At 39.6% G+C, this 27221-nt stretch overlaps 1 protein-coding gene across 1 annotated transcript in view; it reads right to left on the bottom strand.

Moving 5' to 3' along the window:
• Window positions 1-25125, bottom strand: part of LOC148097027 (uncharacterized) — a gene marked incomplete at its 5' end in the record, with an annotated part of 44665 nt that extends 19540 nt beyond the window's left edge. Inside the window, 18 exons of the mRNA XM_087833647.1 lie at window positions 320-646; window positions 1862-2196; window positions 3075-3392; window positions 4623-4937; window positions 5802-6122; window positions 7326-7646; window positions 8525-8845; window positions 10067-10384; window positions 11272-11586; window positions 12808-13128; window positions 13993-14313; window positions 15517-15837; window positions 16716-17033; window positions 18264-18575; window positions 19463-19774; window positions 21701-22007; window positions 23367-23698; window positions 24756-25125. Of these exons, the coding sequence (XP_087689773.1) occupies window positions 320-646; window positions 1862-2196; window positions 3075-3392; window positions 4623-4937; window positions 5802-6122; window positions 7326-7646; window positions 8525-8845; window positions 10067-10384; window positions 11272-11586; window positions 12808-13128; window positions 13993-14313; window positions 15517-15837; window positions 16716-17033; window positions 18264-18575; window positions 19463-19774; window positions 21701-22007; window positions 23367-23698; window positions 24756-25125 (5805 nt within the window). The remainder of the gene's footprint in view (window positions 1-319; window positions 647-1861; window positions 2197-3074; window positions 3393-4622; window positions 4938-5801; window positions 6123-7325; window positions 7647-8524; window positions 8846-10066; window positions 10385-11271; window positions 11587-12807; window positions 13129-13992; window positions 14314-15516; window positions 15838-16715; window positions 17034-18263; window positions 18576-19462; window positions 19775-21700; window positions 22008-23366; window positions 23699-24755) is intronic.
• Between the last annotated feature and the right edge of the window lie 2096 nt (window positions 25126-27221).

Raw genomic sequence — 27221 nt, 5'->3', positions numbered from 1 at the left:
GTTATTGACCAAGTTGAAAATTCCATGAAGTTATGAATATCATGAATATTCAAGTTTTCCTTCTCCCATAAAAATAGCTTCATATTTCGTGGTGAATTGTCTGCCACAGGAGGACATCATTATATGAATACCCATAATTTTTGCATTCAGGGAAAATCGAGGTCTTTTTCTGACCACATTTGAGATGGATGTAGTCAGCTTCTGAGGAGGAGTGTGGCAAAGTATATAACATGATATGTTATTATTGTTGTTATGTTATTGTATAATAATTCTTGCAGCATGGACACAGAGGAAAACAATGGGACCTCAGTGTGTCCACCTTCTGGAATTTACCTTCACATATGACACCGACATCTTCATTGTGGCCGCAGTTGTGAGATCCAAACCCTGAGTGGCGACACTCAAACAGGTTGGATTCCCGGCCTGTGCATGACACATCATCCATCCAGATGGGCCCTGTGTCGAGTCCAAATTGTGCATTAGTTGATGCTGAGAGGACCCTACCACAGCCCAGCTGCCTACATACCACCTGAGCATCCTCCAGGCCCCAAGAATCATCACACACTGTCCCCCACTGGCCTCTGTGGAAGATCTCCACCCTGCCAGAGCAGGAGCCGTAACCCCTATTTACCAGGCGGACCACCCCCTTTACTCCTGTGTTGTTATCCACTGCTGTTGAACCAGTGACATCTACCGGGGTGGATGGAGAGGTCTGTGGTATTGAAGCAGGTGTGGAATAAGGAGATCCAGATTCTGTTTATAATTGAAGAAGAAATACAAATCAATTATAATAGTGCGCTGATGCTGAAGGAATTTTGTCAAAAACAGTTTGAGAACAAGATTGAAAAATTAACTTCTTAGCGTGTATTCATATTTAAAATGTATCAATTCAGAGACAAATTTGAGATTACACATTTGAATTTTAACAGTTGAGTTTTAACAGTTTTATGTTCTATTGCGAATTAAAGACATTTGTCGTACTGCCACAGAGAAACCCTCCCAACAAAAACTCAAAATGTCTTTAGATGAAACGAATCAAAGATTATCTTGATCTTATTAAATATTCACCATGAATGTGTTAATGGAAGAGGCAATAATGGAAACATCAGTATAATATCAACTTAAATAAAACAGAAGTTTTACTTGTTGGTATAGCCTCTATCTTAACCAAATCCCACACTTTTTCCATTAACATTGAAAATTCTTCCACCCTTCCCTTTTTGTAAGGCGCCCTCAAATAAAATGTAAAATGTAGTAGTTCAATTAATAATAGTGGACAGCCTGCTGGGCCTAGGTTATTGTCCAAAGAAGCATTTTTTTGTTTTTCATTAATAACTGATGGCTCCAAATTTCATGACTGTAACTAAAATGCAGTGATTGGGTTGTTTCACTGAAATATTTCATGAGGGCCAACAAAATCATGGAAGATTCAACCAAGTTTTATGAATATTGAAGTTTTCCTTCTCCCTTAACAATAACTTTGTATTTCGTGGTGAACTGTCTGCCACAAGAGGAGATCATTATATAACCACACGCATAGTTTTTGCATTCGGGGGAAATCAACGTCATTTTTCTGACCACATTTGAGATGGATGTAGTTAGCTTCTGAGGAGGAATAGGCCAAATATATAACATGGCCTTACATCTAGGTGGCGCTCTTACATCTAGGTGGCGCTCTTACATATAGGTGGCGCTCTAACGATTGATAAATATTGATGTTTAATGACAAAATATTTGATATAACAAAACCTGTGGCTAGCAGACTTTAATGTCAATCAAACATACAAGAATTCTATTATTGTATAATAAACCTTGAACCACGGACACAGATTTAAAAAAAATGGGACCTCAGTGTGTCCACCTTCTGGAATTTACCTTCACATATGACACCGACATCTTCATTGTGGTTGCAGTTGTGAGATCCAAACCCTGAGTGGCGACACTCAAACAGGTTGGATTCCCGGCCTGTGCATGACACATCATCCATCCAGATGGGCCCTGTGCCTTGTCCAAATTGTGCATTAGTTGATGCTGAGAGGACCCCACCACAGCCCAGCTGCCTACATACCACCTGAGCATCCTCCAGGCCCCAAGAATCATCACACACTGTCCCCCACTGGCCTCTGTGGAAGATCTCCACCCTGCCAGAGCAGGAGCCGTAACCCCTATTTACCAGGCGAACCACCCCCTTTACTCCTGTGTTGTTATCCACTGCTGTTGAACCAGTGACATCTACCGGGGTGGATGGAGAGGTCTGTGGTATTGAAGCAGGTGTGGAATAAGGAGATCCAGATTCTGTTTATAATTGAAGAAGAAATACAAATCAATTATAATAGTGCGCTGATGCTGAAGGAATTTTGTCAAAAACAGTTTGAGAACAAGATTGAAAAATTAACTTCTTAGCGTGTATTCATATTTAAAATGTATCAATTCAGAGACAAATTTGAGATTACACATTTGAATTTTAACAGTTGAGTTTTAACAGTTTTATGTTCTATTGCGAATTAACGACATTTGTCGTACTGCCACAGAGAAACCCTCCCAACAAAAACTCAAAAGGACTTTAAACGAAACGAATCAAAGATTATCTTGATCTTATTAAATATTCAGCAGGAATTTGTTAATGGAAGAGGCAATAATGGAACCAGCAGTATAATATCAAATTAAATTAAAAATGGTAGACATCCTCTTTGGCCTAGGTGATTGCCCAAAGAAGCATTTTTTTTGTTTTTCAATAATAAGTTATTGACCAAGTTGAAAATTCCATGAAGTTATGAATATCATGAATATTCAAGTTTTCCTTCTCCCATAAAAATAGCTTCATATTTCGTGGTGAATTGTCTGCCACAGGAGGACATCATTATATGAATACCCATAATTTTTGCATTCAGGGAAAATCGAGGTCTTTTTCTGACCACATTTGAGATGGATGTAGTCAGCTTCTGAGGAGGAGTGTGGCAAAGTATATAACATGATATGTTATTATTGTTGTTATGTTATTGTATAATAATTCTTGCAGCATGGACACAGAGGAAAACAGTGGGACCTCAGTGTGTCCACCTTCTGGAATTTACCTTCACATATGACACCGACATCTTCATTGTGGCCGCAGTTGTGAGATCCAAACCCTGAGTGGCGACACTCAAACAGGTTGGATTCCCGGCCTGTGCATGACACATCATCCATCCAGATGGGCCCTGTGTCGAGTCCAAATTGTGCATTAGTTGATGCTGAGAGGACCCTACCACAGCCCAGCTGCCTACATACCACCTGAGCATCCTCCAGGCCCCAAGAATCATCACACACTGTCCCCCACTGGCCTCTGTAGAAGATCTCCACCCTGCCAGAGCAGGAGCTGTAACCCCTATTTACCAGGCGAACCACCCCCTTTACTCCTGTGTTGTTATCCACTGCTGTTGAACCAGTGACATCTACCGGGGTGGATGGAGAGGTCTGTGGTATTGAAGCAGGTGTGGAATAAGGAGATCCAGATTCTGTTTATAATTGAAGAAGAAATACAAATCAATTATAATAGTGCGCTGATGCTGAAGGGATTTTGTCAAAAACAGTTTGAGAACAAGATTGAAAAATTAAATTCTTAGCGTGTATTCATATTTAAAATGTATCAATTCAGAGACAAATTTGAGATTACACATTTGAATTTTAACAGTTGAGTTTTAACAGTTTTATGTTCTATTGCGAATTAACGACATTTGTCATACTGCCACAGAGAAACCCTCCCAACAAAAACTCAAAATGTCTTTAGATGAAACGAATCAAAGATTATCTTGATCTTATTAAATATTCACCATGAATGTGTTAATGGAAGAGGCAATAATGGAAACATCAGTATAATATCAACTTAAATAAAACAGAAGTTTTACTTGTTGGTATAGCCTCTATCTTAACCAAATCCCACACTTTTTCCATTAACATTGAAAATTCTTCCACCCTTCCCTTTTTGTAAGGCGCCCTCAAATAAAATGTAAAATGTAGTAGTTCAATTAATAATAGTGGACAGCCTGCTGGGCCTAGGTTATTGTCCAAAGAAGCATTTTTTTGTTTTTCATTAATAACTGATGGCTCCAAATTTCATGACTGTAACTAAAATGCAGTGATTGGGTTGTTTCACTGAAATATTTCATGAGGGCCAACAAAATCATGGAAGATTCAACCAAGTTTTATGAATATTCAATTTATCCTTCTCCCTTAACAATAACTTTGTATTTCGTGGTGAACTGTCTGCCACAAGAGGAGATCATTATATAACCACACGCATAGTTTTTGCATTCGGGGGAAATCAACGTCATTTTTCTGACCACATTTGAGATGGATGTAGTTAGCTTCTGAGGAGGAATAGGCCAAATATATAACATGGCCTTACATCTAGGTGGCGCTCTTACATCTAGGTGGCGCTCTTACATATAGGTGGCGCTCTAACGATTGATAAATATTGATGTTTAATGACAAAATATTTGATATAACAAAACCTGTGGCTAGCAGACTTTAATGTCAATCAAACATAAAAGATTTCTATTATTGTACAATAACCCTTGAACCACAGACACAGATTTAAAAAAAATGGGACCTCAGTGTGTCCACCTTCTGGAATTTACCTTCACATATGACACCGACATCTTCATTGTGGTTGCAGTTGTGAGATCCAAACCCTGAGTGGCGACACTCAAACAGGTTGGATTCCCGGCCTGTGCATGACACATCATCCATCCAGATGGGCCCTGTGCCTTGTCCAAATTGTGCATTAGTTGATGCTGAGAGGACCCCACCACAGCCCAGCTGCCTACATACCACCTGAGCATCCTCCAGGCCCCAAGAATCATCACACACTGTCCCCCACTGGCCTCTGTGGAAGATCTCCACCCTGCCAGAGCAGGAGCCGTAACCCCTATTTACCAGGCGAACCACCCCCTTTACTCCTGTGTTGTTATCCACTGCTGTTGAACCAGTGACATCTACCGGGGTGGATGGAGAGGTCTGTGGTATTGAAGCAGGTGTGGAATAAGGAGATCCAGATCCTGTTTATAATTGAAGAAGAAATACAAATCAATTATAATAGTGCGCTGATGCTGAAGGAATTTTGTCAAAAACAGTTTGAGAACAAGATTGAAAAATTAACTTCTTAGCGTGTATTCATATTTAAAATGTATCAATTCAGAGACAAATTTGAGATTACACATTTGAATTTTAACAGTTTTATGTTCTATTGCGAATTAACGACATTTGTCGTACTGCCACAGAGAAACCCTCCCAACAAAAACTCAAAAGGACTTTAAACGAAACGAATCAAAGATTATCTTGATCTTATTAAATATTCAGCAGGAATTTGTTAATGGAAGAGGCAATAATGGAAACATCAGTATAATATCAAATTAAATTAAAAATGGTAGACATCCTCTTTGGCCTAGGTGATTGCCCAAAGAAGCATTTTTTTTGTTTTTCAATAATAAGTTATTGACCAAGTTGAAAATTCCATGAAGTTATGAATATCATGAATATTCAAGTTTTCCTTCTCCCATAAAAATAGCTTCATATTTCGTGGTGAATTGTCAGCCACAGGAGGACATCATTATATGAATACCCATAATTTTTGCATTCAGGGAAAATCGAGGTCTTTTTCTGACCACATTTGAGATGGATGTAGTCAGTTTCTGAGGAGGAGTGTGGCAAAGTATATAACATGATATGTTATTATTGTTGTTATGTTATTGTATAATAATTCTTGCAGCATGGACACAGAGGAAAACAATGGGACCTCAGTGTGTCCACCTTCTGGAATTTACCTTCACATATGACACCGACATCTTCATTGTGGCCGCAGTTGTGAGATCCAAACCCTGAGTGGCGACACTCAAACAGGTTGGATTCCCGGCCTGTGCATGACACATCATCCATCCAGATGGGCCCTGTGCCTTGTCCAAATTGTGCATTAGTTGATGCTGAGAGGACCCCACCACAGCCCAGCTGCCTACATACCACCTGAGCATCCTCCAGGCCCCAAGAATCATCACACACTGTCCCCCACTGGCCTCTGTGGAAGATCTCCACCCTGCCAGAGCAGGAGCCGTAACCCCTATTTACCAGGCGAACCACCCCCTTTACTCCTGTGTTGTTATCCACTGCTGTTGAACCAGTGACATCTACCGGGGTGGATGGAGAGGTCTGTGGTATTGAAGCAGGTGTGGAATAAGGAGATCCAGATTCTGTTTATAATTGAAGAAGAAATACAAATCAATTATAATAGTGCGCTGATGCTGAAGGGATTTTGTCAAAAACAGTTTGAGAACAAGATTGAAAAATTAAATTCTTAGCGTGTATTCATATTTAAAATGTATCAATTCAGAGACAAATTTGAGATTACACATTTGAATTTTAACAGTTGAGTTTTAACAGTTTTATGTTCTATTGCGAATTAACGACATTTGTCATACTGCCACAGAGAAACCCTCCCAACAAAAACTCAAAATGTCTTTAGATGAAACGAATCAAAGATTATCTTGATCTTATTAAATATTCACCATGAATGTGTTAATGGAAGAGGCAATAATGGAAACATCAGTATAATATCAACTTAAATAAAACAGAAGTTTTACTTGTTGGTACAGCCTCTATCTTAACCAAATCCCACACTTTTTCCATTAACATTGAAAATTCTGCCACCCTTCCCTTTTTGTAAGGCGCCCTCAAATAAAATGTAAAATGTAGTAGTTCAATTAATAATAGTGGACAGCCTGCTGGGCCTAGGTTATTGTCCAAAGAAGCATTTTTTTGTTTTTCATTAATAACTGATGGCTCCAAATTTCATGACTGTAACTAAAATGCAGTGATTGGGTTGTTTCACTGAAATATTTCATGAGGGCCAACAAAATCATGGAAGATTCAACCAAGTTTTATGAATATTCAAGTTTTCCTTCTCCCTTAACAATAACTTCCGTATTTCGTGGTGAACTGTCTGCCACCAGAGGAGATCATTATATAACCACACGCATAGTTTTTGCATTCGGGGGAAATCAACGTCATTTTTCTGACCACATTTGAGATGGATGTAGTTAGCTTCTGAGGAGGAATAGGCCAAATATATAACATGGCCTTAGATCTAGGTGGCGCTCTTACATCTAGGTGGCGCTCTAACGATTGATAAATATTGATGTTTAATGACAAAATATTTGATATAACAAAACCTGTGGCTAGCAGACTTTAATGTCAATCAAACATACAGGAATTCTATTATTGTATAATAACCCTTGAACCACGGACACAGATTTAAAAAAAATGGGACCTCAGTGTGTCCACCTTCTGGAATTTACCTTCACATATGACACCGACATCTTCATTGTGGTTGCAGTTGTGAGATCCAAACCCTGAGTGGCGACACTCAAACAGGTTGGATTCCCGGCCTGTGCATGACACATCATCCATCCAGATGGGCCCTGTGCCTTGTCCAAATTGTGCATTAGTTGATGCTGAGAGGACCCCACCACAGCCCAGCTGCCTACATACCACCTGAGCATCCTCCAGGCCCCAAGAATCATCACACACTGTCCCCCACTGGCCTCTGTGGAAGATCTCCACCCTGCCAGAGCAGGAGCCGTAACCCCTATTTACCAGGCGAACCACCCCCTTTACTCCTGTGTTGTTATCCACTGCTGTTGAACCAGTGACATCTACCGGGGTGGATGGAGAGGTCTGTGGTATTGAAGCAGGTGTGGAATAAGGAGATCCAGATTCTGTTTATAATTGAAGAAGAAATACAAATCAATTATAATAGTGCGCTGATGCTGAAGGGATTTTGTCAAAAACAGTTTGAGAACAAGATTGAAAAATTAACTTCTTAGCGTGTATTCATATTTAAAATGTATCAATTCAGAGACAAATTTGAGATTACACATTTGAATTTTAACAGTTGAGTTTTAACAGTTTTATGTTCTATTGCAAATTAACGACATTTGTCGTACTGCCACAGAGAAACCCTCCCAACAAAAACTCAAAAGGACTTTAAACGAAACGAATCAAAGATTATCTTGATCTTATTAAATATTCAGCAGGAATTTGTTAATGGAAGAGGCAATAATGGAACCAGCAGTATAATATCAAATTAAATTAAAAATGGTAGACATCCTCTTTGGCCTAGGTGATTGCCCAAAGAAGCATTTTTTTTGTTTTTCAATAATAAGTTATTGACCAAGTTGAAAATTCCATGAAGTTATGAATATCATGAATATTCAAGTTTTCCTTCTCCCATAAAAATAGCTTCATATTTCGTGGTGAATTGTCTGCCACAGGAGGACATCATTATATGAATACCCATAATTTTTGCATTCAGGGAAAATCGAGGTCTTTTTCTGACCACATTTGAGATGGATGTAGTCAGCTTCTGAGGAGGAGTGTGGCAAAGTATATAACATGATATGTTATTATTGTTGTTATGTTATTGTATAATAATTCTTGCAGCATGGACACAGAGGAAAACAATGGGACCTCAGTGTGTCCACCTTCTGGAATTTACCTTCACATATGACACCGACATCTTCATTGTGGCCGCAGTTGTGAGATCCAAACCCTGAGTGGCGACACTCAAACAGGTTGGATTCCCGGCCTGTGCATGACACATCATCCATCCAGATGGGCCCTGTGTCGAGTCCAAATTGTGCATTAGTTGATGCTGAGAGGACCCTACCACAGCCCAGCTGCCTACATACCACCTGAGCATCCTCCAGGCCCCAAGAATCATCACACACTGTCCCCCACTGGCCTCTGTGGAAGATCTCCACCCTGCCAGAGCAGGAGCCGTAACCCCTATTTACCAGGCGGACCACCCCCTTTACTCCTGTGTTGTTATCCACTGCTGTTGAACCAGTGACATCTACCGGGGTGGATGGAGAGGTCTGTGGTATTGAAGCAGGTGTGGAATAAGGAGATCCAGATTCTGTTTATAATTGAAGAAGAAATACAAATCAATTATAATAGTGCGCTGATGCTGAAGGAATTTTGTCAAAAACAGTTTGAGAACAAGATTGAAAAATTAACTTCTTAGCGTGTATTCATATTTAAAATGTATCAATTCAGAGACAAATTTGAGATTACACATTTGAATTTTAACAGTTGAGTTTTAACAGTTTTATGTTCTATTGCGAATTAAAGACATTTGTCGTACTGCCACAGAGAAACCCTCCCAACAAAAACTCAAAATGTCTTTAGATGAAACGAATCAAAGATTATCTTGATCTTATTAAATATTCACCATGAATGTGTTAATGGAAGAGGCAATAATGGAAACATCAGTATAATATCAACTTAAATAAAACAGAAGTTTTACTTGTTGGTATAGCCTCTATCTTAACCAAATCCCACACTTTTTCCATTAACATTGAAAATTCTTCCACCCTTCCCTTTTTGTAAGGCGCCCTCAAATAAAATGTAAAATGTAGTAGTTCAATTAATAATAGTGGACAGCCTGCTGGGCCTAGGTTATTGTCCAAAGAAGCATTTTTTTGTTTTTCATTAATAACTGATGGCTCCAAATTTCATGACTGTAACTAAAATGCAGTGATTGGGTTGTTTCACTGAAATATTTCATGAGGGCCAACAAAATCATGGAAGATTCAACCAAGTTTTATGAATATTGAAGTTTTCCTTCTCCCTTAACAATAACTTTGTATTTCGTGGTGAACTGTCTGCCACAAGAGGAGATCATTATATAACCACACGCATAGTTTTTGCATTCGGGGGAAATCAACGTCATTTTTCTGACCACATTTGAGATGGATGTAGTTAGCTTCTGAGGAGGAATAGGCCAAATATATAACATGGCCTTACATCTAGGTGGCGCTCTTACATCTAGGTGGCGCTCTTACATATAGGTGGCGCTCTAACGATTGATAAATATTGATGTTTAATGACAAAATATTTGATATAACAAAACCTGTGGCTAGCAGACTTTAATGTCAATCAAACATACAAGAATTCTATTATTGTATAATAAACCTTGAACCACGGACACAGATTTAAAAAAAATGGGACCTCAGTGTGTCCACCTTCTGGAATTTACCTTCACATATGACACCGACATCTTCATTGTGGTTGCAGTTGTGAGATCCAAACCCTGAGTGGCGACACTCAAACAGGTTGGATTCCCGGCCTGTGCATGACACATCATCCATCCAGATGGGCCCTGTGCCTTGTCCAAATTGTGCATTAGTTGATGCTGAGAGGACCCCACCACAGCCCAGCTGCCTACATACCACCTGAGCATCCTCCAGGCCCCAAGAATCATCACACACTGTCCCCCACTGGCCTCTGTGGAAGATCTCCACCCTGCCAGAGCAGGAGCCGTAACCCCTATTTACCAGGCGAACCACCCCCTTTACTCCTGTGTTGTTATCCACTGCTGTTGAACCAGTGACATCTACCGGGGTGGATGGAGAGGTCTGTGGTATTGAAGCAGGTGTGGAATAAGGAGATCCAGATCCTGTTTATAATTGAAGAAGAAATACAAATCAATTATAATAGTGCGCTGATGCTGAAGGAATTTTGTCAAAAACAGTTTGAGAACAAGATTGAAAAATTAACTTCTTAGCGTGTATTCATATTTAAAATGTATCAATTCAGAGACAAATTTGAGATTACACATTTGAATTTTAACAGTTGAGTTTTAACAGTTTTATGTTCTATTGCGAATTAACGACATTTGTCGTACTGCCACAGAGAAACCCTCCCAACAAAAACTCAAAAGGACTTTAAACGAAACGAATCAAAGATTATCTTGATCTTATTAAATATTCAGCAGGAATTTGTTAATGGAAGAGGCAATAATGGAACCAGCAGTATAATATCAAATTAAATTAAAAATGGTAGACATCCTCTTTGGCCTAGGTGATTGCCCAAAGAAGCATTTTTTTTGTTTTTCAATAATAAGTTATTGACCAAGTTGAAAATTCCATGAAGTTATGAATATCATGAATATTCAAGTTTTCCTTCTCCCATAAAAATAGCTTCATATTTCGTGGTGAATTGTCTGCCACAGGAGGACATCATTATATGAATACCCATAATTTTTGCATTCAGGGAAAATCGAGGTCTTTTTCTGACCACATTTGAGATGGATGTAGTCAGCTTCTGAGGAGGAGTGTGGCAAAGTATATAACATGATATGTTATTATTGTTGTTATGTTATTGTATAATAATTCTTGCAGCATGGACACAGAGGAAAACAGTGGGACCTCAGTGTGTCCACCTTCTGGAATTTACCTTCACATATGACACCGACATCTTCATTGTGGCCGCAGTTGTGAGATCCAAACCCTGAGTGGCGACACTCAAACAGGTTGGATTCCCGGCCTGTGCATGACACATCATCCATCCAGATGGGCCCTGTGTCGAGTCCAAATTGTGCATTAGTTGATGCTGAGAGGACCCTACCACAGCCCAGCTGCCTACATACCACCTGAGCATCCTCCAGGCCCCAAGAATCATCACACACTGTCCCCCACTGGCCTCTGTAGAAGATCTCCACCCTGCCAGAGCAGGAGCTGTAACCCCTATTTACCAGGCGAACCACCCCCTTTACTCCTGTGTTGTTATCCACTGCTGTTGAACCAGTGACATCTACCGGGGTGGATGGAGAGGTCTGTGGTATTGAAGCAGGTGTGGAATAAGGAGATCCAGATTCTGTTTATAATTGAAGAAGAAATACAAATCAATTATAATAGTGCGCTGATGCTGAAGGGATTTTGTCAAAAACAGTTTGAGAACAAGATTGAAAAATTAAATTCTTAGCGTGTATTCATATTTAAAATGTATCAATTCAGAGACAAATTTGAGATTACACATTTGAATTTTAACAGTTGAGTTTTAACAGTTTTATGTTCTATTGCGAATTAACGACATTTGTCATACTGCCACAGAGAAACCCTCCCAACAAAAACTCAAAATGTCTTTAGATGAAACGAATCAAAGATTATCTTGATCTTATTAAATATTCACCATGAATGTGTTAATGGAAGAGGCAATAATGGAAACATCAGTATAATATCAACTTAAATAAAACAGAAGTTTTACTTGTTGGTATAGCCTCTATCTTAACCAAATCCCACACTTTTTCCATTAACATTGAAAATTCTTCCACCCTTCCCTTTTTGTAAGGCGCCCTCAAATAAAATGTAAAATGTAGTAGTTCAATTAATAATAGTGGACAGCCTGCTGGGCCTAGGTTATTGTCCAAAGAAGCATTTTTTTGTTTTTCATTAATAACTGATGGCTCCAAATTTCATGACTGTAACTAAAATGCAGTGATTGGGTTGTTTCACTGAAATATTTCATGAGGGCCAACAAAATCATGGAAGATTCAACCAAGTTTTATGAATATTCAATTTATCCTTCTCCCTTAACAATAACTTTGTATTTCGTGGTGAACTGTCTGCCACAAGAGGAGATCATTATATAACCACACGCATAGTTTTTGCATTCGGGGGAAATCAACGTCATTTTTCTGACCACATTTGAGATGGATGTAGTTAGCTTCTGAGGAGGAATAGGCCAAATATATAACATGGCCTTACATCTAGGTGGCGCTCTTACATCTAGGTGGCGCTCTTACATATAGGTGGCGCTCTAACGATTGATAAATATTGATGTTTAATGACAAAATATTTGATATAACAAAACCTGTGGCTAGCAGACTTTAATGTCAATCAAACATAAAAGATTTCTATTATTGTACAATAACCCTTGAACCACAGACACAGATTTAAAAAAAATGGGACCTCAGTGTGTCCACCTTCTGGAATTTACCTTCACATATGACACCGACATCTTCATTGTGGTTGCAGTTGTGAGATCCAAACCCTGAGTGGCGACACTCAAACAGGTTGGATTCCCGGCCTGTGCATGACACATCATCCATCCAGATGGGCCCTGTGCCTTGTCCAAATTGTGCATTAGTTGATGCTGAGAGGACCCCACCACAGCCCAGCTGCCTACATACCACCTGAGCATCCTCCAGGCCCCAAGAATCATCACACACTGTCCCCCACTGGCCTCTGTGGAAGATCTCCACCCTGCCAGAGCAGGAGCCGTAACCCCTATTTACCAGGCGAACCACCCCCTTTACTCCTGTGTTGTTATCCACTGCTGTTGAACCAGTGACATCTACCGGGGTGGATGGAGAGGTCTGTGGTATTGAAGCAGGTGTGGAATAAGGAGATCCAGATCCTGTTTATAATTGAAGAAGAAATACAAATCAATTATAATAGTGCGCTGATGCTGAAGGAATTTTGTCAAAAACAGTTTGAGAACAAGATTGAAAAATTAACTTCTTAGCGTGTATTCATATTTAAAATGTATCAATTCAGAGACAAATTTGAGATTACACATTTGAATTTTAACAGTTTTATGTTCTATTGCGAATTAACGACATTTGTCGTACTGCCACAGAGAAACCCTCCCAACAAAAACTCAAAAGGACTTTAAACGAAACGAATCAAAGATTATCTTGATCTTATTAAATATTCAGCAGGAATTTGTTAATGGAAGAGGCAATAATGGAAACATCAGTATAATATCAAATTAAATTAAAAATGGTAGACATCCTCTTTGGCCTAGGTGATTGCCCAAAGAAGCATTTTTTTTGTTTTTCAATAATAAGTTATTGACCAAGTTGAAAATTCCATGAAGTTATGAATATCATGAATATTCAAGTTTTCCTTCTCCCATAAAAATAGCTTCATATTTCGTGGTGAATTGTCAGCCACAGGAGGACATCATTATATGAATACCCATAATTTTTGCATTCAGGGAAAATCGAGGTCTTTTTCTGACCACATTTGAGATGGATGTAGTCAGCTTCTGAGGAGGAGTGTGGCAAAGTATATAACATGATATGTTATTATTGTTGTTATGTTATTGTATAATAATTCTTGCAGCATGGACACAGAGGAAAACAATGGGACCTCAGTGTGTCCACCTTCTGGAATTTACCTTCACATATGACACCGACATCTTCATTGTGGCCGCAGTTGTGAGATCCAAACCCTGAGTGGCGACACTCAAACAGGTTGGATTCCCGGCCTGTGCATGACACATCATCCATCCAGATGGGCCCTGTGCCTTGTCCAAATTGTGCATTAGTTGATGCTGAGAGGACCCCACCACAGCCCAGCTGCCTACATACCACCTGAGCATCCTCCAGGCCCCAAGAATCATCACACACTGTCCCCCACTGGCCTCTGTGGAAGATCTCCACCCTGCCAGAGCAGGAGCCGTAACCCCTATTTACCAGGCGAACCACCCCCTTTACTCCTGTGTTGTTATCCACTGCTGTTGAACCAGTGACATCTACCGGGGTGGATGGAGAGGTCTGTGGTATTGAAGCAGGTGTGGAATAAGGAGATCCAGATTCTGTTTATAATTGAAGAAGAAATACAAATCAATTATAATAGTGCGCTGATGCTGAAGGGATTTTGTCAAAAACAGTTTGAGAACAAGATTGAAAAATTAAATTCTTAGCGTGTATTCATATTTAAAATGTATCAATTCAGAGACAAATTTGAGATTACACATTTGAATTTTAACAGTTGAGTTTTAACAGTTTTATGTTCTATTGCGAATTAACGACATTTGTCATACTGCCACAGAGAAACCCTCCCAACAAAAACTCAAAATGTCTTTAGATGAAACGAATCAAAGATTATCTTGATCTTATTAAATATTCACCATGAATGTGTTAATGGAAGAGGCAATAATGGAAACATCAGTATAATATCAACTTAAATAAAACAGAAGTTTTACTTGTTGGTACAGCCTCTATCTTAACCAAATCCCACACTTTTTCCATTAACATTGAAAATTCTGCCACCCTTCCCTTTTTGTAAGGCGCCCTCAAATAAAATGTAAAATGTAGTAGTTCAATTAATAATAGTGGACAGCCTGCTGGGCCTAGGTTATTGTCCAAAGAAGCATTTTTTTGTTTTTCATTAATAACTGATGGCTCCAAATTTCATGACTGTAACTAAAATGCAGTGATTGGGTTGTTTCACTGAAATATTTCATGAGGGCCAACAAAATCATGGAAGATTCAACCAAGTTTTATGAATATTCAAGTTTTCCTTCTCCCTTAACAATAACTTCCGTATTTCGTGGTGAACTGTCTGCCACCAGAGGAGATCATTATATAACCACACGCATAGTTTTTGCATTCGGGGGAAATCAACGTCATTTTTCTGACCACATTTGAGATGGATGTAGTCAGCTTCTGAGGAGGAATAGGCCAAATATATAACATGGCCTTAGATCTAGGTGGCGCTCTTACATCTAGGTGGCGCTCTAACGATTGATAAATATTGATGTTTAATGACAAAATATTTGATATAACAAAACCTGTGGCTAGCAGACTTTAATGTCAATCAAACATACAGGAATTCTATTATTGTATAATAACCCTTGAACCACGGACACAGATTTAAAAAAAATGGGACCTCAGTGTGTCCACCTTCTGGAATTTACCTTCACATATGACACCGACATCTTCATTGTGGTTGCAGTTGTGAGATCCAAACCCTGAGTGGCGACACTCAAACAGGTTGGATTCCCGGCCTGTGCATGACACATCATCCATCCAGATGGGCCCTGTGCCTTGTCCAAATTGTGCATTAGTTGATGCTGAGAGGACCCCACCACAGCCCAGCTGCCTACATACCACCTGAGCATCCTCCAGGCCCCAAGAATCATCACACACTGTCCCCCACTGGCCTCTGTGGAAGATCTCCACCCTGCCAGAGCAGGAGCCGTAACCCCTATTTACCAGGCGAACCACCCCCTTTACTCCTGTGTTGTTATCCACTGCTGTTGAACCAGTGACATCTACCGGGGTGGATGGAGAGGTCTGTGGTATTGAAGCAGGTGTGGAATAAGGAGATCCAGATTCTGTTTATAATTGAAGAAGAAATACAAATCAATTATAATAGTGCGCTGATGCTGAAGGGATTTTGTCAAAAACAGTTTGAGAACAAGATTGAAAAATTAACTTCTTAGCGTGTATTCATATTTAAAATGTATCAATTCAGAGACAAATTTGAGATTACACATTTGAATTTTAACAGTTGAGTTTTAACAGTTTTATGTTCTATTGCAAATTAACGACATTTGTCGTACTGCCACAGAGAAACCCTCCCAACAAAAACTCAAAAGGACTTTAAACGAAACGAATCAAAGATTATCTTGATCTTATTAAATATTCAGCAGGAATTTGTTAATGGAAGAGGCAATAATGGAACCAGCAGTATAATATCAAATTAAATTAAAAATGGTAGACATCCTCTTTGGCCTAGGTGATTGCCCAAAGAAGCATTTTTTTTGTTTTTCAATAATAAGTTATTGACCAAGTTGAAAATTCCATGAAGTTATGAATATCATGAATATTCAAGTTTTCCTTCTCCCATAAAAATAGCTTCATATTTCGTGGTGAATTGTCTGCCACAGGAGGACATCATTATATGAATACCCATAATTTTTGCATTCAGGGAAAATCGAGGTCTTTTTCTGACCACATTTGAGATGGATGTAGTCAGCTTCTGAGGAGGAGTGTGGCAAAGTATATAACATGATATGTTATTATTGTTGTTATGTTATTGTATAATAATTCTTGCAGCATGGACACAGAGGAAAACAATGGGACCTCAGTGTGTCCACCTTCTGGAATTTACCTTCACATATGACACCGACATCTTCATTGTGGCCGCAGTTGTGAGATCCAAACCCTGAGTGGCGACACTCAAACAGGTTGGATTCCCGGCCTGTGCATGACACATCATCCATCCAGATGGGCCCTGTGTCGAGTCCAAATTGTGCATTAGTTGATGCTGAGAGGACCCTACCACAGCCCAGCTGCCTACATACCACCTGAGCATCCTCCAGGCCCCAAGAATCATCACACACTGTCCCCCACTGGCCTCTGTGGAAGATCTCCACCCTGCCAGAGCAGGAGCCGTAACCCCTATTTACCAGGCGGACCACCCCCTTTACTCCTGTGTTGTTATCCACTGCTGTTGAACCAGTGACATCTACCGGGGTGGATGGAGAGGTCTGTGGTATTGAAGCAGGTGTGGAATAAGGAGATCCAGATTCTGTTTATAATTGAAGAAGAAATACAAATCAATTATAATAGTGCGCTGATGCTGAAGGAATTTTGTCAAAAACAGTTTGAGAACAAGATTGAAAAATTAACTTCTTAGCGTGTATTCATATTTAAAATGTATCAATTCAGAGACAAATTTGAGATTACACATTTGAATTTTAACAGTTGAGTTTTAACAGTTTTATGTTCTATTGCGAATTAAAGACATTTGTCGTACTGCCACAGAGAAACCCTCCCAACAAAAACTCAAAATGTCTTTAGATGAAACGAATCAAAGATTATCTTGATCTTATTAAATATTCACCATGAATGTGTTAATGGAAGAGGCAATAATGGAAACATCAGTATAATATCAACTTAAATAAAACAGAAGTTTTACTTGTTGGTATAGCCTCTATCTTAACCAAATCCCACACTTTTTCCATTAACATTGAAAATTCTTCCACCCTTCCCTTTTTGTAAGGCGCCCTCAAATAAAATGTAAAATGTAGTAGTTCAATTAATAATAGTGGACAGCCTGCTGGGCCTAGGTTATTGTCCAAAGAAGCATTTTTTTGTTTTTCATTAATAACTGATGGCTCCAAATTTCATGACTGTAACTAAAATGCAGTGATTGGGTTGTTTCACTGAAATATTTCATGAGGGCCAACAAAATCATGGAAGATTCAACCAAGTTTTATGAATATTGAAGTTTTCCTTCTCCCTTAACAATAACTTTGTATTTCGTGGTGAACTGTCTGCCACAAGAGGAGATCATTATATAACCACACGCATAGTTTTTGCATTCGGGGGAAATCAACGTCATTTTTCTGACCACATTTGAGATGGATGTAGTTAGCTTCTGAGGAGGAATAGGCCAAATATATAACATGGCCTTACATCTAGGTGGCGCTCTTACATCTAGGTGGCGCTCTTACATATAGGTGGCGCTCTAACGATTGATAAATATTGATGTTTAATGACAAAATATTTGATATAACAAAACCTGTGGCTAGCAGACTTTAATGTCAATCAAACATACAAGAATTCTATTATTGTATAATAAACCTTGAACCACGGACACAGATTTAAAAAAAATGGGACCTCAGTGTGTCCACCTTCTGGAATTTACCTTCACATATGACACCGACATCTTCATTGTGGTTGCAGTTGTGAGATCCAAACCCTGAGTGGCGACACTCAAACAGGTTGGATTCCCGGCCTGTGCATGACACATCATCCATCCAGATGGGCCCTGTGCCTTGTCCAAATTGTGCATTAGTTGATGCTGAGAGGACCCCACCACAGCCCAGCTGCCTACATACCACCTGAGCATCCTCCAGGCCCCAAGAATCATCACACACTGTCCCCCACTGGCCTCTGTGGAAGATCTCCACCCTGCCAGAGCAGGAGCCGTAACCCCTATTTACCAGGCGAACCACCCCCTTTACTCCTGTGTTGTTATCCACTGCTGTTGAACCAGTGACATCTACCGGGGTGGATGGAGAGGTCTGTGGTATTGAAGCAGGTGTGGAATAAGGAGATCCAGATTCTGTTTATAATTGAAGAAGAAATACAAATCAATTATAATAGTGCGCTGATGCTGAAGGGATTTTGTCAAAAACAGTTTGAGAACAAGATTGAAAAATTAAATTCTTAGCGTGTATTCATATTTAAAATGTATCAATTCAGAGACAAATTTGAGATTACACATTTGAATTTTAACAGTTGAGTTTTAACAGTTTTATGTTCTATTGCGAATTAACGACATTTGTCGTACTGCCACAGAGAAACCCTCCCAACAAAAACTCAAAAGGACTTTAAACGAAACGAATCAAAGATTATCTTGATCTTATTAAATATTCAGCAGGAATTTGTTAATGGAAGAGGCAATAATGGAACCAGCAGTATAATATCAAATTAAATTAAAAATGGTAGACATCCTCTTTGGCCTAGGTGATTGCCCAAAGAAGCATTTTTTTTGTTTTTCAATAATAAGTTATTGACCAAGTTGAAAATTCCATGAAGTTATGAATATCATGAATATTCAAGTTTTCCTTCTCCCATAAAAATAGCTTCATATTTCGTGGTGAATTGTCTGCCACAGGAGGACATCATTATATGAATACCCATAATTTTTGCATTCAGGGAAAATCGAGGTCTTTTTCTGACCACATTTGAGATGGATGTAGTCAGCTTCTGAGGAGGAGTGTGGCAAAGTATATAACATGATATGTTATTATTGTTGTTATGTTATTGTATAATAATTCTTGCAGCATGGACACAGAGGAAAACAGTGGGACCTCAGTGTGTCCACCTTCTGGAATTTACCTTCACATATGACACCGACATCTTCATTGTGGCCGCAGTTGTGAGATCCAAACCCTGAGTGGCGACACTCAAATAGGTTGGATTCCCGGCCTGTGCATGACACATCATCCATCCAGATGGGCCCTGTGTCGAGTCCAAATTGTGCATTAGTTGATGCTGAGAGGACCCTACCACAGCCCAGCTGCCTACATACCACCTGAGCATCCTCCAGGCCCCAAGAATCATCACACACTGTCCCCCACTGGCCTCTGTAGAAGATCTCCACCCTGCCAGAGCAGGAGCTGTAACCCCTATTTACCAGGCGAACCACCCCCTTTACTCCTGTGTTGTTATCCACTGCTGTTGAACCAGTGACATCTACCGGGGTGGATGGAGAGGTCTGTGGTATTGAAGCAGGTGTGGAATAAAGAGATCCAGATTCTGTTTATAATTGAAGAAGAAATACAAATCAATTATAATAGTGCGCTGATGCTGAAGGAATTTTGTCAAAAACAGTTTGAGAACAAGATTGAAAAATTAAATTCTTAGCGTGTATTCATATTTAAAATGTATCAATTCAGAGACAAATTTGAGATTACACATTTGAATTTTAACAGTTGAGTTTTAACAGTTTTATGTTCTATTGCGAATTAAAGACATTTGTCGTACTGCCACAGAGAAACCCTCCCAACAAAAACTCAAAATGTCTTTAGATGAAACGAATCAAAGATTATCTTGATCTTATTAAATATTCACCATGAATGTGTTAATGGAAGAGGCAATAATGGAAACATCAGTATAATATCAACTTAAATAAAACAGAAGTTTTACTTGTTGGTATAGCCTCTATCTTAACCAAATCCCACACTTTTTCCATTAACATTGAAAATTCTGCCACCCTTCCCTCCCCTTGGGTTCAGAGTTTCGGTGTCATAATTGATAATAGTCTTTCATTCCAGTCTCACATTAATTACATAACCCGGTCTGCATACTTCCACTTAGGTAATATTAACCGACTCCGTCCCTTCCTTACTCCCCATGCTGCCTCCATCCTTATCCATAGTCTTATTACGTCACGTATTGATTACTGCAATTCCCTCTTATTTGGTCTCCCTAAAAGGTCCCTTCATAAACTCCAACTTCTTTAAAACTCTGCAGCTCGGGTCATAACTCGTACTCCGTCAAGAGCTCATATTACCCCAGTTCTTCAGCAGCTTCACTGGTTGCCCGTAGAAGCCAGGATAAACTTTAAAATCTTACTTCTCACATACAAGTGTATCCATAAATCTGCTCCTTCCTATTTGTGTGACCTGCTTCATATCACCACTGTTTCCCGCACTCTCAGATCCTCATCTGCTATTCATCTTACTGCTCCGTCTGCACATCTTATCGCTATGGGGAACAGAGCCTTCAGTCGCTCTGCTCCTCGGCTCGGGAACTCTCTTCCTCCAGCCATAAGAAATGTAGACTGTCTTCCCGTATTCAAGTCACAGCTCAAATCACATCTGTTCAAACTGGCTTATTCGCTTTAGTGCTGATTTTATCTGTTGTCAAGTTCTATTTTGCAATTTTAGCTTAGCTCCTTTTATTAATTTTTCTCTTTTGTAAGGCGACCTTGAGTTTTTGTAAGGCGCCCTCAAATAAAATGTAAAATGTAGTAGTTCAATTAATAATAGTGGACAGCCTGCTGGGCCTAGGTTATTGTCCAAAGAAGCATTTTTTTGTTTTTCATTAATAACTGATGGCTCCAAATTTCATGACTGTAACTAAAATGCAGTGATTGGGTTGTTTCACTGAAATATTTCATGAGGGCCAACAAAATCATGGAAGATTCAACCAAGTTTTATGAATATTCAAGTTTTCCTTCTCCCTTAACAATAACTTTGTATTTCGTGGTGAACTGTCTGCCACCAGAGGAGATCATTATATAACCACACGCATAGTTTTTGCATTCGGGCGAAATCAACGTCATTTTTCTGACCACATTTGAGATGGATGTAGTTAGCTTCTGAGGAGGAATAGGCCAAATATATAACATGGCCTTAGATCTAGGTGGCGCTCTTACATCTAGGTGGCGCTCTAACGATTGATAAATATTGATGTTTAATGACAAAATATTTGATATAACAAAACCTGTGGCTAGCAGACTTTAATGTCAATCAAACATACAAGAATTCTATTATTGTACAATAACCCTTGAACCACGGACACAGATTTAAAAAAAATGGGACCTCAGTGTGTCCACCTTCTGGAATTTACCTTCACATATGACACCGACATCTTCATTGTGGTTGCAGTTGTGAGATCCAAACCCTGAGTGTCGACACTCAAACAGGTTGGATTCCCGGCCTGTGCATGACACATCATCCATCCAGATGGGCCCTGTGCCTTGTCCAAATTGTGCATTAGTTGATGCTGAGAGGACCCCACCACAGCCCAGCTGCCTACATACCACCTGAGCATCCTCCAGGCCCCAAGAATCATCACACACTGTCCCCCACTGGCCTCTGTGGAAGATCTCAACCCTGCCAGAGCAGGAGCCGTAACCCCTATTTACCAGGCGAACCACCCCCTTTACTCCTGTGTTGTTATCCACTGCTGTTGAACCAGTGACATCTACCGGGGTGGATGGAGAGGTCTGTGGTATTGAAGCAGGTGTGGAATAAGGAGATCCAGATTCTGTTTATAATTGAAGAAGAAATACAAATCAATTATAATACTGCAGTGCCGCTGAAGGAATTTTGCTATAAACAGTTTGAGAGCAAGATTTTAAAAATTGATTTGTTAGTGTGTGTTCATATTTGAAATGTATCAATATTGAGAAACATTTGAGATTATACATTTGAGTTTTAACAGTTTTATGTGCTATTGCAACACAAAGACATTTGCCGTACTGCCACAGAGAAACCCTCCTAGCAAATATCAAATAAAAAGTCTTTAGATGAAGCAAATGAAAGCTTATCTTGATCTTCTTAAATATTCAGCAGGAATTTGTTAATTGAAGAGGCAATAACGGAAACATCATAATAATAATGGATTGCATTTATATAGCGCTTTTCAAGGCAGCCAACGCGCTTTATAATTCCACTATTCATTCACTCTCACATTCACACACTGGTGGAGGCAAGCTACAGCTGTAGCCACAGCTGTCCTGGGGCAGACTGACAGAGGCGAGGCTGCCATATCACGCCATCGGCCCCTCTGGCCAACACCAGTAGGCGGTAGGTGAAGTGTCTTGCCCAAGGACACAATGACCAGGACAGACAGAGGACAGCTGGGGATCAAACCGGCAACTTTCCAGTTATAAGATGAGCTTCCAACCCCCTGAACCACAGTCGCCCCATCAGTACATCAGTACAATATCAACTTAAATTAGAAATGGTGGACATCCTGTTGGGCCTATTACCCAAAGAAGCAATTTTTGTTTTTCAATAATAAATGATGCCTCTAAATTTCATGACTGTGACTAAGATTCAGTGATTGTGTTGTTTCAATGAGATGTTTCACGTGGGCCAACAGAATCATGGAAGATTCAACCAAGTTTTATGAATATTCAAGTTTTCCTTCACCCTTAACAATAACTTCTTATTTCGTGGTAACTTGTTTGCCACCAGAGGAAATCATTATATGAAAACCCATAATTTTTCCTTTAAGGGAAAAATTTAAGATCATTTTTCTGAACCACATTTGAGATGGATGTAGTCAGCTTCTGGTGAGGAGTAGGCCAAAGTATATAACATGATATGTTCTCTTACATCTAGGTGGCGCTCTAACGATTGATAAATACTGATGTTTAATGACGAAATATTTAATATGACAAAACCTGTGGGTAGAAGACTTGAGTGTCAATCAAACTAAAAATTTCTATTATTGTCTAATAAACTTTACAGCATCAACATAAAAGAAAACAGTGGGACCTCAGTGTGTCCACCTTCTCAAATTTACCTTGGCAGATGACACCGGCGTCTTCACTGTGGCTGCAGTCGTGAGATCCAAACCCTGAGTGGCGACACTCAAACAGGTTGGATTCCCAGCCTGTACAATGCACATCATCCATCCAGATGGGCCCTGTGCCATGTCCAAATCGTGCATTAGTTGATGCAGAGAGGACCCCACCACAGCCCAGCTGCCTACATACCACCTGAGCATCCCTCAGGTCCCAAGAATCATCACACACTGTCCCCCACTGGCCTCTGTGGAAGATCTCCACCCTGCCAGAGCAGGAGCCGTAACCCCTATTTACCAGGCGAACCACCCCCTTTACTCCTGTGTTGTTATCCACTGCTGTTGAACCAGTGACATCTACCGGGGTGGATGGAGAGGTCTGTGGTATTGAAGCAGGTGTGGAATAAGGAGATCCAGATTCTGTTTATAATTGAAGAAGAAATACAAATCAATTATAATAGTGCGCTGATGCTGAAGGAATTTTGTCAAAAACAGTTTGAGAACAAGATTGAAAAATTAACTTCTTAGCGTGTATTCATATTTAAAATGTATCAATTCAGTGACAAATTTGAGATTACACATTTGAATTTTAACAGTTGAGTTTTAACAGTTTTTTGTTCTATTGCGAATTAACGACATTTGTCATACTGCCACAGAGAAACCCTCCCAACAAAAACTCAAAAAGTCTTTAGATGAAACGAATGAAAGATTAACTTGATCTTATTAAATATTCACCATGAATGTGTTAGTTGAAGAGACAATAATGGAAACATCAGTATAATATCAACTTAAATCGTTAGGTGGACAGTCTGCTGGGCCTTGGTTATTGCCAAAGAAGTATTTTTTTTGTTTTTCAATAATAAATGATGCATCTAAATTTCATGACTTTAACTAAAATGCAGTGATTGGGTTGTTTCAATGAAATATTTCAGGAGAACCAACAGAATAATGGAAGTTTCAAGCAAGTTTTTTGAATATTCAAGTTTTCCTTCTCTCTTAACAATAGCTTCATGTTTCATGGTGAATTGTCTGCCACCAGAGGACATCATTATATGAAAACCCTTATTTTTTGCATTCAGAGGAAATCAAGGTAATTTTTCTGACCACATTTGAGATGGATGTAGTCAGCTTCTGAGGAGGAGTATGCTAAAGTATATAACATGATATGTTCTCTTACATCCAGGTGGTGCTCTAACGATTAATAAATATTGATGTTTAATGAGAAAAAAAACATTAATATAACAAAACCTGTGGGTAGCAACTTTAATGTAAACAAAACATAGTTTTTCTATTATTGTATAATAAACTTTACAGCATAGACACAGAGTAAAAAAATGTAACCTCCGTGATGCCACCTTCTCAAATTTACCTTCACAGATGACACCGGCATCTTCATTGTGGCTGCAGTCATGAGATCCTAACCCTGAGTGTCGACACTCAAACAGGTTGGATTCCCAGCCTGTGCAATGCACATCATCCATCCAGATGGGCCCTGTGCCTTGTCCAAATCGTGCATTAGTTGATGCTGAGAGGACCCTACCACAGCCCAGCTGCCTACATACCACCTGAGCATCCTCCAGGCCCCAAGAATCATCACACACTGTCCCCCACTGGCCTCTGTGGAAGATCTCCACCCTGCCAGAGCAGGAGCCGTAACCCCTATTTACCAAGCGGACCACCCCCTCAACTCCTGTGCTGTTGTCCACTGCTGTTGAACCAGTGACATTAACCGGGGTGGATGGAGAGGTCTGTGGTATTGAAGCACGTGTGGAATAAGGAGATCCAGATTCTGTTTATAATTGAAGAAGAAATACAAATCAATTATAATAGTGCGCTGATGCTGAAGGAATTTTGTCAAAAACAGTTTGAGAACAAGATTTAATAATTAACGGTATGATGGAGAGGTCTGCGGTCTTGAAGTAGTTGTGGATAAACCAAAGCCCAGATCTGTTGAGTTCACTTCTGTTTGACATTGAAAAAGAAATACAAATGAATAATAGTAGTGCAGCAATGATGTTTGAACCATATTTTTTATAAAAAACTTTAATTTAAGAACAACATAACAAAAATAAGAGATTTATTTCAGTGTACCTATATGAAAAATGTTGCAGTTCCAGCACAGTATGCATGCTTTCATATGACAGGCTACACAAGGTTGTAGATGAAATAGTTTCCATAGCAGGTTTGACCAGTATTACGCAGTAATAGACACCCTGGTCCACAGAGTTTATGTCATGCTTTGCCTCTTGCAAGCATGATATTGGTTGTATGAATTATCAAATTACGCACCGAATATCACCAAAATAGCAATTGCAGCAATTGCCTTTCCAAGGACTGCACATTTTGCAAAATACTGGAGTATAGGATCCACACCTGTTTGAGTTTATACATCTCACTTTTATTCTTTGCTTTAAGCACATTTCTGACTATCACGCACTTTCACATTATGATGGTGCATTGGTGGCAATTTGGAGTACAAGACTGTGTGAATCGAAAGGAGCCAGCTGAGGTGGTTTGGGCATCTGGTAAGGATGCCCCCTGGGCGCCTCCTGGGTGAGGTGTTCCAGGCATGTCCCACCGGGAGGAGGCCCCGGGGCAGACCCAGGACACGCTGGAGAGATTATATCTCTCGGCTGGCCTGGGAACGCCTTGGTGTTCCCCCGGATGAGCTGGAGGAGGTGGCTGGGGAGAGGGAGGTCTGGGCCTCTTTGCTTAGGCTGCTGCCCCCGCGACCCGGCCCCGGATAAAGCGGATGAAGATGGATGGATGGATGGATGGACTGTGTGAAGCCTGGGACAGATTTAACAACATAGATTAACAACTGGCTACCTGAATGACTGCTACAGTTTGTTGTGTACAGTTGTCAATTTAATTATTTGTTTCCAAAAAAACAAAAAAGCAGAAGAAAGATATCAATAAAAGAAAGCAATGGGCACTCAGAGAATGCTTGTATATTGGGCCCTGAGTTCTGTGCTACAGCCCAACATCCACCTGTGGCGTTTCGTCCTTCCATTTCTGTATGGTTGGGAGTTTCTGGATTGACAAGACAAGTGATTCCATCCTGAAGATCTGTTAAAAAGATAAACAATCAGTAGTTACTATTGTCCTGTGAAATACTAAAATATAATATTTGTAATTTTATTGAACACAGATTATTTACTTTATTTTATTGTGATAAAGTTTTAAAATTAGTTGTTAAACTCGCTATATTTTCACTTAATTATTTGAATTTGCAAAAATCAAAACTTTGTGATCCTTCCCTACACAAACCATCTACTGATAAAGATTATGTTAAAAGGTTGTGAAGAAGAAATTAGGATTTGAGTTTGTTTGTGATGACATCTTCTTCAGCTTTTTGTACTTTTGTTAAATCAGGCTTTTAAAATTGTTTCAGCATGTGAACTTGGAAAATTATTTATTTATTTTTGTTGTGTTGAGTTTTGGAATAGGAGTCATGGGTTACTCTATCCAGTAAGCGTCCTTAGGCCTGACACCTGATCACCCCAGGGGAAGGGGTTACATGAATAGGATAAGGAGCCTATTGGAATCTTTGATATCCAGTATCAAGATTGACGGCGAAACAACTAGTAGCTCAGTGTTCCAAATTCGGAAGTAGGAACTGCTGTCACGGCTAGAGATTGATGAGGTACAACACAAATGCTACGGCAAGGGGGCGCCAGGATGGCAGGTCAGAGAGGTGATATCATGAGAGAATAACTGACCTGAAAGATGGCATCATGGCAAAGCTTAAAACCTGCAACCTCTGTAGCCAATTAATAAGATTATGTAAAGTGCCCTCTGAGGATCTACTAGATGTGATGTGAATGCAGCGCTGCGATGA

Source organism: Neolamprologus brichardi, chromosome 20, assembly GCF_056152115.1.
Source record: "Neolamprologus brichardi isolate AB-2024 chromosome 20, ASM5615211v1, whole genome shotgun sequence".
Classification (NCBI taxonomy): domain Eukaryota; kingdom Metazoa; phylum Chordata; class Actinopteri; order Cichliformes; family Cichlidae; genus Neolamprologus; species Neolamprologus brichardi.
The sequence above is the reverse complement of the archived record's forward strand: the minus strand, read 5'-3'. Positions and strand labels throughout refer to the sequence as shown.